Source organism: Balaenoptera physalus, assembly GCF_965194825.1.
Source record: "Balaenoptera physalus genome assembly, chromosome: 15".
NCBI lineage: Eukaryota > Metazoa > Chordata > Mammalia > Artiodactyla > Balaenopteridae > Balaenoptera > Balaenoptera physalus.
This window is the reverse complement of record NC_138894.1, coordinates 12,516,737-12,529,715: the sequence shown is the minus strand read 5'-3', so window position 1 is coordinate 12,529,715 and position 12,979 is coordinate 12,516,737. Positions and strand designations below refer to the sequence as shown.

Sequence of the window (12,979 nt, the reverse complement as noted above, 5' to 3'; positions counted from 1 at the left end):
CTGTACACCTGAAACTAGCACATTGTTAATCAACTCTACTCCAATATAAAATTAAAAATATAAATTAAAAAAAAATCAGAGTGGCCTGAAAGTCCTGTCCACATTTCCTACCTCCCTTCCTCTCCTGCCACTCAAGTTCTCACTAAGTCAGCCTTTTGCAGCCTCACAATGTTCACAGATATATTCCCTCAGCCAAGAGAAGGCCCTTCCCTGCTATTCCTACTCCTAAGTCTGCCTTCAGATTTTCAATGTAAAGTCCATAGGAGGCTTCCCTTGACCACTCCCACCCTCCCAACCTTGATTACCCTCCTTTGGGTTCCCTCAGACATGGTACATGGTACTTTTCCATCTACACACTGATTAGTGTTTGTAATGCTGTATTTATTTGTGTGAGGATTTGGTTGTTGTCATTTTTTTCTCCTAGCCCGTAGATCCTGGAGACTGGCTCAGCATGGATTATGTTGCACTGAATATCTGGCACAGAGTATGCACTCAGGAAATACTGGTGATAATTAGTGAATTATAGGTGACCACTTACCTCGGAATTATGAGGAGACTGGTTTGGGGTCTTACTCAGAAGGATTTTTCTGTTCTCTCTGAAGGATTATAGGAGACCACTCTACTGTGCATGTCTCCAGAATTATAGAACAGAGAGACAGACGTGAAGAAGTGCTTTATGGTTTCTGCCAAAGAGAAGAATCAGCTTTCCCCGTAGCACCCCTTGCATTTTTGATTCTGTACTGGGAGGAAATGATTCACACTTAGAAATCACACAACCAGGTATATTTAGTTGATATTGCTTGCCCACCTCCCCTCAGTCCCAGACTCTTAGAGTGTGTACTTACTGGTGGGGGCAGGTGAGTTCGTTCAGCACGACACCCAACCATGCAGGGATTTCTCTTCCCACACCCAACAGTTCAGGGGACAAGAATGGGAAACAAAGGCTCTGGCAGTTAAACTCCGAGACTCAGGGTGTGGGCTTGTGGCCTGGGGACAACTGGCCCAGCAAGAGTTCTTCAGGGCCAGAACTCAAGAACCTACTGAGTTGAATGTTCCATTTTAATCATGGCAAAGCTATACCTTTTAGGGTGTAAAATGCCTGCTGCGTTGCTTATGGCCCTGGAGTTGTAGAGGAAACCAATTCCATTTACATATATACTTTTTTTAATATTCTTTTTTTGTGAATATTCTTTTCCATTATGGTTTATCCCAGGAGATTGGATATAGTTCCCTGTGCTACACAGTAGGACCTTGTTGTTTATCCGTTCTAAATGTAATGGTTTGCATCTACCAACCCCAAACTCCCAGTCCATCCCTCTCCCTCTCCCCCTCCACACCTCTCCCTCCCCCTTGGCAACCACGAGTCTGATCTCTATGTCTGTGAGCCTATTTCTGTTTTGTAGATAGGTTCGTTTGTGCCATATTTTAGATTCCACATCTAAGTGATATCATATGGTATTTGTCTTCCTCTTTCTGACTTACTTCACTTAGTATGATAATCTCTAGTTGCAATACATATATACTTTAAATGAACTTACAACGAATAAAAGTCTAACACTGTAAATGGTAGAATCTTTTCCCCTGGCAAGCACTTCAAACAGCAAACTCAATAGTGGCAGTTAATGTATTATTCAAAAGACACTCTTGTAATCAGTTAACTCATTACACTTGACTATTCAGCCTGTAAATCCACAGTAATCATCACCTCAAAGTTGGTTGACCATTATCAAGTCTACTAAAATGTCCCGTTGAAACAACGTAGCCAGGAGAAAAATACAAAGTTTCAAGCCAGGGACACGCTGGCTTTTTAAGAGGGATTTAAATCTTACACAGCTGTCTCCTCTCCAGAAGTTCCATTCTTCCGTCTGGCCAGAGTTCCCTTCTGCTAAAACAAGGGCATTTCTACGGTCTCTGCCAGGTCTATGTGTCTAAGGTTTTCCCATATTTAAGGCTCCAATGTACATGATCTGGGTTTATTTTTGGCTGTGCCTCGTGGCTTGTGGGATCTTAGTTCCCTGACCAGGAATCGAACCTGGGCCCTCCGCAGCAAAAGGGTGGAGTCCTAACCACTGGACCCCCAGGGAATTCCCATCTGGCTTATTTTTAACACAAAAGCCACTTAGGGGTGAGGCACGGATTCCAAGTGAAGTTCAAATTTGCAATAACACCAGTGGCCCAAGTACACAAGGTCAGGCTGCCAAAACTGGCTTTTAAAAATGCCTTGTAGCTATTGAACCATACCACGCTCCTCATTTTACAACTGAGAAAACAAAGGTTCAGGGAAATTTAGTTTTTTCTTCTGATTATCCTACTTATCTTTCAAGATTCAGTTCAGCCACCCACAAAGAAGCCTCCTCTGACCACTCCCTGCCTGTCATCAACACCAAATGTTTATTGAGGGTCTGTTATGTGCCAGCCCCTGTTGTAGGTACTTGGGATTCATCAGCATACAACTGAGACAAAAACCCCTGCCCTCAAGTAGTTTACATTATAGTGGGAGAGCTGGAGATAAACAATTATGTAATAAGTAAATCCTACAGCAAGTGGAAGGCAGTAAGTACTATGCAGTAGGAGAACAGAGCAGGAAAACAGAGATCTGGAGTGCCAGAGAGTGGGGATTGGTTGGGCTTATGACTTTTAAATAGTCAGGTAGGTCTCATTGAGAAGGTGACAGTTGACAAAAACCTAGAGGAGGTGAGGGAGTGGTTAAGATTCTGCACTTCCAGTGCAGGGGGCACAGGTTAATCCCTGGTCAAGGAACTAAGATCCCACATGCCAAGTAACATGGCCAAAAAAAAAAAAAAGGAGGTGAAGGAGTTAGTCATTCAGGTATCTGGGGGAAGAGTATGCCAGGCAGGGGAACTGAACATGCAAATGTTCTTAGGTAGCACCGAACCTTGTGAGCTCAAGAAACAATGAGCAGGGACTTCCCTGGCAGTCCAGTGGTTGAGACTTCACCTTCCAACGCAGGGGGTGTGGATTCGATCTCTGTTCGGGGAGCTAAGATCCCAAAATCCTCGCGGCCAAAAAACCAAAAACATAAAACAGAAGCAATATTGTAACAAATTCAATAAAGACTTTAAAAACGGTCCACATTGGAAAAAAAAAATCTTAAAAAAAAAAAAAACAATGAGCAGAAAAACAAATGAAACAGTGAGCAGGCCAGTGAGATGTAAGAGGTAGAGGAGAGCTGACCTTGCAGGGGCTTTGGGCACTGCAGAGTTGGAGCAGAGGCATTGCATGGTCCACCTTCTGATTTCAAAGGCTCACTCTGGCTGCTGTATTGAGAATAGAATGTCGTGGACAGATATGGAAGCACAGAAACCTGATAGGGGCTATTGCAGTATCTCAGGTAAGAGATGATGGTAGCTTGGGTGCAGTGGTAGCAGTAAGGTGAGAAGAAGTTTAATTCTGGTCATATTTTGAAAGTAGAAATGTTGATGCAAATAATCAATAAACAATCTATAATAAGAATAGAAGAGAGTTTTATTTGAGCCAAACTGAGGACTATAGCCTGGGGAACAGCCTCTCAGTAGCTCTGAGGGACTGCTCTGAAGGGGTAGGGGAGGAGTATATATAAAAGATTTTTTTTGGCTAGGAAATACACGTAGTCAAGCATACATCTTGGTAAAAGATTACTCCCAGTCACAAAGAACACATATCACAACTTAATGATTTTAGTGCCTTTCTATGTAAGAGAAGATGCAAAAATCTGGGGTCATTGAAATTCTTTCTGAGGTATGCATCTTAACTACCTAGGGACCATCTATTCAAATCACAGAATGACCCATCCATTTTTTTTTTCCCCTGAATTTCCCTCAGGAGGTACTCTAGGTGGGCAACTGCAGTGGGTTGCTACTTATCCCTTTGTAGTACTAGATGGTGGGCAATTTCTTTAATGGTTAATGCAGGTGTATAATGTATGTTTGACAGGCCATAAGACAGGCTGTTTTAGTTAGCATAAAGTTCAAGGCACATCACGTATAAGCCAGAATGACTTCCCTGTACCTCAATATGTGAAGATTTCTTCCACTAGAACCTACAGGATTGACTAATAGATTGAACGGAATATGAAAGAAGGAGAAGGTTTCTGAGGGTTTTTTTCTTTTTTAAAGGCTAAGCTACATACTTAACTGTATATTCCAGTTCATCAGAGTGTGTCATAATTATTTCTTTCCATCTCTTTCACTCTGCACTAAGCTGTCTGAGGGCAGCTGTTGTGCCATATTCACCTCTACATTCCCAATACCTACTGCAACATTCAAGAAATATTTGCTAAGTAAATGATCATTAAGCATGGCAGACTTGAATTCACATTGGACCCAATACTGTCTTTATCATCACCCTAATAAGATAGGTTTCATCTCAAGTATGAAAGTCCATTTGCTGATATCTATAGAGAGGCTAGGTCAGGCCCGTGCTCTAAAAGAGTTCAGGCTCCACGTGCTGGTCTCCCTTTCGTGACTGTGTCTGTTTTCTATTGCTGTGTAACAAATTACCACAACACACATTTATAATCTCAGCTTTCCATGGGTTAGGGGTCCAGGCACATGGGTCCTCTGTTAGAGTCTCACAAGGCTACAATCAAAGCATCAGCCAAGCTGTAATCTCATCTGGAGGCTGCACTGGGGAAGAATCTGCTTCCAAGCCTATTCATGTTACAGGCAAAGTTAATTTCCTTGTGGTTGTAGGACTGAGGGCTCTAGCTTCTTGCTGGCTGCTGGCTGGAGGCATGCTGCTGTTCCTAGAGGCTACCCCATAGTTCTTTGCTATATAAGCTTCTCCAACATGTTTGCTTACTTCATCAAGCCCACAACGGGAGTCTTCAGTCTGTTAAGAAGTTTTATATCACATGAGGTAAACACAGGAGTGACCTCCCAGCAAATCACAGATCAGCCCATATTCTAGGGGAAGGACTTAAGACATGAACTTCAGGAGTAGAAATTGTTGGAGGTTACCTTAGGGTCTGTCCACCAGAATGAATTTCATCATTAGAATTTGTTTTCCCTCTATCCCCACAACTCTGACCCAGTGTTAGTTGTGGAATAGAATGGCTCTCTAGACCTTGCTGTCCAACATGGTAGCCACTAGCCCCTTATGTGACTAGTGTGACTGAAGAACTGATTTCTGAAGTTTTAAAAACTTCATAAAATTTAGTTTAAAAACCAATACTCGGACTTCCCTGGTGACACAGTGGTTATGAATCCGCCTGCCAATGCAGGGGACACAGGTTCGATCCCTGGTCTGGGAAGATCCCACATGCTGCAGAGCAACTAAGCCCGTGCGCCACAACTACTGAACCTGCGCTCTAGAGCCCGCATGCCACAACTACTGAAGCCCGCGTGCCTAGAGCCCGTGCTCCCCAACAAGAGAAGCCACTGAAATAAGAAGCCTGCACACCGCAACAAAGAGTAGCCCCTGCTCACTTGAGAAAGCCCGCGCGCAGCAACGAAGACTCAAAGCAGCCAAAAATAAATAAATAAATAAATAAATTTATTTTAAAAAAGATATTCAACTCAGATATTGGAGAAGTTTTTACATGTGTTTGAAACAACGTGGGTATATGAATCTAATTTTTCAACTAACTTTTGTGAATTCTAGAAACTGATCAAGTATCTCCACCGAAAATTTAGTGTTCAAATTGAGATGTGCTGTTAATTATAACATCTACACCAGATTTCAGTCTTAGTATAAAAAAAGAATAAAAGATCTCATTAATAGCTTTTCTGATTACATGTTGAAAAGATAACATCCTTTATATATATTAAGCTAAGTAAAATACGTTATTAACAATAATTTCAACTGTTTGCATTTTTTTTAATGGGTTCCCAGAAAATTTAAAGTCACATATTTGGCTTGCATTCTACTGCCGAGAGAAAATACAAAGAGGTTGAGCTGACCATGAGGTTGGAAGGACGCACCACCGTAGTTAGCTAATAATAATAAATCACGGCAACATCTGATGAATGCCAAACAATAAGTATGGCAGGGGTTCAGAGGAGGGAACTGTGGGACCATCCAAGGGCGGGGCAAGTCATCAGCAGCAGGCGAGATCGACGAATCAGTAAATTGCAAGAGCTGCGCGGCAGGACGCACCGGGCACGCACGGCCCGCGCCCCGCCCCGAAACGCGCTGCGCCTTTTGACCCGGCCGCCGCGCCGTAGGCCGCGCTGCAAGCCAGGGAGCCGCGATGGCGAACGTGTCCGAAAGGACGTTGCAGCTGTCCGTGCTGGTGGCTTTCGCCTCCGGAGTGCTCGTGGGCTGGCAGGCACACCGGCTGCGGCGGCGCTACCTGGACTGGAGAAAGAAGAGGCTGCAAGACAAGCTGGCGGCGACGCAGAAGAAGCTGGACCTGGCCTGAGATCCCCGAGCTGTCGGTCCCCGCCGGCCACCGCGCGGCCACCTTGAGGCCACCTCGCCTCTCCGGCGCGGGGCTCCAGCCGAAGCCAGGCTCGCCTCACTCTCTCCGCCCGCAGTGCCGGGCTCTTGCCGGAGTCGGTGAGCAGTACTTACAGCGCCGCTCTAAGGGGAGATTTCGGGGACGGTCGGATATCTTGGGACAGGAGGGTCTTTGGAGAGCCCACAGGAGGTGACTTGTCCCCCTAGGCACCAGAAAGAGAAGGAAGTTTTGTTTTCCCTAATAACTCACATTTTGGTGTCGTAGTTCAGTTCACTGCGTGTGTTTAACGGGACTGTCTTAACCACGTGCAAAGTCGTTGCACCTTGGCAACATTCAACTTCAAAATGGAAAATACTGGAAAGAATAGAAAATGAAAAAAAGGAGCGTGGAGGTGTTCCTACCACACCCTTCCCCCCTCCCACATCAATTTATTTTTAAAAATATCCTTGGTAGCACCATAGTACATCTTTGCATTCATGTTTTGTCATCTCCAGTCTAAATTCTTAGGTCCTTGGCAGGCTGGCAATGGCTTGAAAGTCAGGAGCCTTGAGTCTAGTCCTGGCTTTTTCATCAGAGCTCTGCAAATTTACAGGGTCTCAGTTTTCTTATCTGTAACACCAGATCTTGTTGTTCATGGTTTAACTAAACAATAGAATAATTTGAAGTTAACCATTATGCATTTCTAATTTTTGTTTCTCTTTTCTGTTTCCAACAGCTTGTTGAAGATGGATATAGAGAACTGGAGAGAAATAGTTTTTCCTTGCACTTTATGAATCAATTTTATTTTTAAAATAAAAAAAATTAAACATATTTGAACCTTTTATTAAACGGAAAAGGAGTATCTTGCCTCCCATGCAGCTTACTGCCTTAAGAGATTTGGATACTCAAAACTTATAATTACTGTTTTTGGTCAGATATCTTGTTTTCTAAAGAATCTGTGCTAGTTCCTTTGTACAACTGCAAAGCAACGTTGGTCTAGGAACCCTTATGATTCCCTTTGGTTAGCAGTTTTGCTGGACCTATTCTGGAAAGCAAAAGGCTATGTAAAAATAACTGAGGTAAGGGTAATGTATGTAAGACCTTTACACATCTGAGGCTGACAACATACTCCAAGCACAAAGTATAAGTTTTTATTGACAAAAACTTCCTTTGTGTCATTATGGAGTATACATGTGAAGGAGAAACCTCACTGAATAGAGCTTAGTGATAAATCCCAACTACAGTTGACCCTTGAACAACATGGGTTTGAATTGCACAGGTTCACTTACATGTAGATTTTTTTCAATAAATCTGTATGTAAGTGGACCACTGTCCACTTACTATCCATGGCTGGTTGAGTCTGCGCACGCGGAAACATGGATAGGAAGGGCCAACTATGGCACTTGAGCATCCTTGGATTTTGGTATCCGTGGCAGCCTCTGGGGTTCCAGGATGATATCGTCCGATGATACAGAGGGATAACTGTGTCTGAAATTCGAGAGTGAGTGACCAAGTCCCAGGTTATTTTTGATTTTCAAGAGGTTTTTTTCTAGAACACTGCCCTTGCTCATTCTTATAAAGATTAATTTTGTTTCTCAGTAAATTTAGGATCAGCTCTGTATTAACACAAGAATATTCAGGAAAGTTGTTTCCACAGAAAGCTTTTTTTTTTTTTTCCATTTTAGTAGGGCCATTATGCTTTATTACTTCCAACTTTATTTTCATTCTGTGAATGCAGTACTTAAGGACTGAAATGTTGGTTCTTAGAGCTGCATTGCATCTGGGCTGCAGGTGGCTGAAGTATCTGAGTCACCATTCATCACTGAGGGTCAAAGAGTTGAGGCTCTTTGAGACAAGGTAGTTTTCTTATGGCACATCCATGGTGCCTGCAGGCTGTTGGTATGTGCCTGGTTAAGCGTCTAGGTGATGACCAGTTCTGCCTGTATGGGCCTGTTCTTGTGCCACGTCCCTGGTGGACCTGGTCTTTCCAGTGTGACTCCTTTCCCATTACTTACGTGCAGCACCCGGACACACTCGTCTCCCTCTCCTGTCTTACCCCAGTGTTCTGTCATCCTGCCCCTCTGGGCCTGTGCTGTTCACCCCCGAGGCCTGTCTAGTCCTTATGCAGTTTTCAGCCACCCTACATCACTCAGTCTGCCCCTCATTTTCTCCCTACTGCCTCTTTACACTGTGCCCATGTGTCCCCAGCCCTGTGGTGGACAGTTCCCCCAGATGACATTGCCTCTCACTGTTTCTCCTCTAGCTGTCTACCCCTTGCCCTACTTAAATGTGTTTGGTTTTTTCGCTGAAACTATTGCCTTACATGGAGATGTTGCATTTTCCGTGTTAACCACTAGTTCTACACTATGAGTCTCTACGAAGCTGTTAAATTCTTTTTCAGTATCTCCTGTGAGACAGCGGTACAAAGTTGATACACATTGTAACACACTGATGGAAGAAAATCATAACGAGTTTTATGAAATAGCTTGTTCTCGGGAGAAACAATGGCCATGGTTTGCTTTGGTTTCGGCTACCTCACTTCAAACGGTCTTGTAGGTTACTCTGATTTTCGTAATGGCATCAAGGGATGAGGACAGAAGCAGTGACTAGTGCTAAAGTGACTATACTGAGCATTACAAGTCAAAAGAAATGTAAGTTAATGAAAAAGAAGGCAGCTAGCTGAGTAATCTCGTTCCTTACAGCGTCGTGAATACCTAAGTGGTATTTCTCAAACTTGAATGTGCACATGAAACACTGGGGTATTGTTAAAGTTTAGATTCTGATCCTGTAGGTCTATGGTGAGGCCTGAGAATATGCATTTCTAACAGTCACCCAGGTGATATTGATGATACTGATGCAGGAATCATAAGGAATAAATGCTTCTCACACTGAATAGTGTACAAAAATGTATAAAATCAAAGCATCTTTCCACCCGAGATGAACAAGAGTAATAAACCTTTTTTGCACCCTTCCTCATACATACATACACGTGTAGGGGGTTTATTTTGTTTATTTTTACCAACATAGAATTGTACCATCTTCATGACCCTGTAACTTTTACATTTAAAATATGGAAATCCCTATAAAGCAGGTAGATTTTTTTTTTAAATTTTTATAGACATGTAAAATAAATAAGGATTTCATAAATGACAGGTTGTCTTTAGTGCAGTTTTTTTCTTTTTGCTTACCTCTAACAAGATCACTTAGAAGTACCGATTTATTAATCCGTCTAAAAATACTTCATAGCACTTACTACTTCCTCATTTGTTGTTAGATTTTCAATGAAAAAACTATGGCTGTTTAAGTGAACTTTTAAGTATCATGAGCCATGATGGAGAAATTAATTCAAAGTAAAGACATGAGATACAAAAAAGAGTAGAATGGATGAGTATATTAGAGTATGTCATACAATGAAACGTCAGAGAGCAATGAGAATGAACAAACTACAACCCACACGATGATATAGATTCATTGCACAAACAGGTTGAATGAAAGAAGCCTGACAAGATGCCAGTACACGGCGTGATTCCATTATTCAGTTCAAAAACAGGCAAGACAGATTTTTACAGTTAGAGATTGGGATACTGTTTACTTTTGGTGTAGGGGGTGGAGGTGGGCAGGGACTAGAGGAGGGGAAGACTACTAGGGTGCTGGTCACATTCTGTATCCAAATCTGGGTTATGTTACATGGGGGTGTGTTCAGCATGAAAATTCAGTGCGATGGGCGCTTGTCACTTCTCTCTATTGAAGAAAAAAGTATCGCAAATAGCATGGCAGTTGGGCCTGTGGAATTACCTTGTGTGTTGTACTGAAGAACACATCAGTGTGGTTCATCTCTTGAAAAGTGAGCTCAGGTCGTCATTCTTATTCGGTGTAGTGGGAAGAGTTTGGGAATTGGATTTATAGGACTGAGTCCCACTTGGGGAAATGTTATTACAACCTCCCTGAGAGATGTAGAGTGGAGCTCATAATTAGGTGCTCACGAAATTGCTGTGGAACAGAGTCACCAACCTCCCAGAACTCAGGATGGACAATGTGCAAAAGTACAATGAAGTGATACTTCAGCAGTATCCCAAGCGGCAAAGAATTAAGAACTGCCTTTTTGAAGTGAGAGTATGCGCCAGAACCACGTATCCCATTAAGGCCATATAAGAAAGCTATCCTTGCAGTAAATTTAAGACATTGAGATGCTTAAATTGTATCTTAAGACTAGTTTAGAAAAACTGGTGTCAGAAAACAAGTGCCAAAACACCAAGTGCCCCAGGAGGAACGTCGTGGTAGTACTGAGTATTATGGGACTTGTAGTTTCGGACGCCGCGGGGCATTCTCCCTCATCTCCACCCCAATCCTTTGGGACTGGCGAGAAAAGGGTGAGTAGCTGGGCAGTGAGCTCAGGACCTGCGGGCTGGCGGAGCGGCTTCCTCGAGGGAGAATCATCCCCACACTCTTCCCGCACCAGCCAGTCGGGCTGGGAGGCGGGCGCGCGGTGATGGCGTCACCTTCCGGTGCCGCCGTCTTGGTTTCCCTGGCGACCGGCGTGAGCTCCGCGCCGAGGCGAAGGAGATGCTGGCGAGGCGACAGCGCGATCCCCTCCAGTCCCTGCAGCGTCGCAATCAGGAGCTGAAGCAGCAGGTATCATCTGGCTGTCCAGTGGGGGACCTGGGCTGTGGCGGCGGGCGAGCTGTGGGGCGCACCCTAACCCTGGGAGCCTACCCAACCCACTTCCCTTTCCAAGTTGTAACCTGCCCCACCCCCAGCATCAAACTGATCCCAGCACCAAACTGATTCTAATCTTTCACACTCCCAACCCAACCCCGGGGAGGCTAGAAAATCGGGACCATCGACTAAGTGCTGCCCTCCCCCGCACCTCACCCTAACGTCTCCATCTCCAACCTAACAACTCCCTTAACCCATCTCACCTCCACATCTAAACTTTTAACAATAATTATTCCAACCACCTCTGCGCCCAACATCACTCTCCTCCACTCTCCATGCCCCCTTTCCTTTATCCCTCATCCAGTGGAGCTATTGAGTGTTGTTGCTTCACATGAATCCAAGCGAAATAGGTGTCAAGGAATAGTCCTAATATATAAGAAAAATAAGACCTGACAAATGAGCAAAGGACTTGAACTAAAGGAGAAATACTAGTAACACACAAATATGAGAAAAGTTAACTTAAAAGATAATCAAGTAATTGCAAAGGAAGTAAGAGATCACAAACACTTAAAATATCACAATACCCGGTATTGGGGAGGCTGTGATGAAACAGGCACTTACACTGCTGCAGGGTATAAGGCACAGCATTTCTGGAAAGCGGTTTGACAAGATGTAGCAAGTATTCATGCTCCTAAGCTGGGAATTACATTTCCAGGAATTTACCGTACATAATAATAAAAAATTGAGACACAGGTTGAGGTATGGAGGTATTCATCATAGTATTATAATACAAAAGGCTGGATGCAACTTAAATGATCAGTAGTAGGGGAATGGATAAATAACTTATGTTGGGATATAATACTGAGATTAAAATTTTAAGGACATTTTAACATGTTAGGGAAAATATTTGTGATAAAATGTCAAGTTATAAAAAGAATATAAAATTGAATATACAGTATTTCAATTTAAAAATTTTATATGTAATATACATAGAAAAAAAGATGGAAGGAAACATGCCAGCATGGTAACTCTATGTGGCAGAATGCTAATGACTATTATGTTTCGCTTCATACTGTTTGATATTTTCATAATTTTGGGTTGGGGCGGGGAGACTTCCCTGGCGGTCCATTGGTTAAGACTTTGCCTTCCGGTGCAGGGGGTGTGGGTTCAACCCCTGGTCGGGGAGCTAAGACCGCACATGCTTGGGGGCCAAAAAAACAGAACATAAAACAGAAGCAATATTGTAACAAATTCAATAAAGACTTTAAAAATGGACCACAGTTAAAAAAAATCTTTTAAAAAAAAAAATTAAGAAAGGGAATTCCTTGGTGGTCCAGTGGTTGGGACGCCACACTTTCACTGCTGAGGGTCCTGGTTCAATCCCTGGTCGGGGAACTAGGATCCCACAGGCCGCGTGGCATGGCCAAGAAAAAAAATTTTTTTAAGAAAAAAGTAAGTAGTAATTAATGGGTTGTTAATTTATTTTCTGAAATTCCTATTTCATTTTGCTAATTTTACTTTTTATTTTTCATTTGATCTATTACCAAATATTGTTTCCACTAAATAGAATTATTTTATAAACTTTAGCAGGTAAGAGATGTACTGAATGCTCATATTTTATCCACTTTTGGACTTTCACTTAAAAAGTACAAAAGATGGGATGGATAAATGTTTCTTAATGGACTCTATTGGAATTATAGTGGTACAACAAAACAGAATACTCTTCTGGTAGAAATAAAAATAAAACTTGATGAGACATTGACTTAAGCTAAGCTTCGGCCAGATGCTTAATATGGTTTTGTATTTAATTTTAAATTTAGTGGGACATTGAGAGAACCAGGAAATGTTGTAGAAGTAAACTAAAAAAATTATTATTATTACAAAGATGTAACAAAGCAAACTATTGCCAGGATTATTCAAGTTGGAGACAAATTGGCTCCGGAG

General features: G+C 42.7%; 2 protein-coding genes across 8 annotated transcripts in view; both read left to right on the top strand.

The window, feature by feature from the left end:
* The first annotated feature begins 6,137 nt into the window (after positions 1–6,137).
* Positions 6,138–7,210, top strand: MTLN (mitoregulin). Its single transcript, XM_082426942.1, has 2 exons — positions 6,138–6,498; positions 7,116–7,210. The coding sequence occupies exon 1, from the start codon at positions 6,191–6,193 to the stop codon at positions 6,359–6,361; it is 171 nt and encodes a 56-aa protein (XP_082283068.1). The 5' UTR covers positions 6,138–6,190; the 3' UTR covers positions 6,362–6,498; positions 7,116–7,210.
* Positions 7,211–7,335: 125 nt separating this feature from the next.
* NPHP1 (nephrocystin 1) overlaps positions 7,336–12,979 on the top strand; it is a 102,554-nt gene continuing 96,910 nt past the window's right edge. For 6 of the 7 annotated variants that reach the window (XM_082426784.1, XM_082426783.1, XM_082426781.1 and 3 more), the window contains exon 1: positions 7,336–11,011. In XM_082426784.1, the coding sequence (XP_082282910.1) occupies positions 10,943–11,011 (69 nt within the window). In that variant the 5' untranslated portion in view covers positions 7,336–10,942. The remainder of the gene's footprint in view (positions 11,012–12,979) is intronic. The other variant, XM_082426780.1, reaches the window with a different exon arrangement.

Bases quoted from the DNA above. Each gene is read 5' to 3' on its own strand.
- MTLN (XM_082426942.1), top strand. From the start codon at position 6,191: ATGGCGAACGTGTCCGAAAGGACGTTGCAGCTGTCCGTGCTGGTGGCT.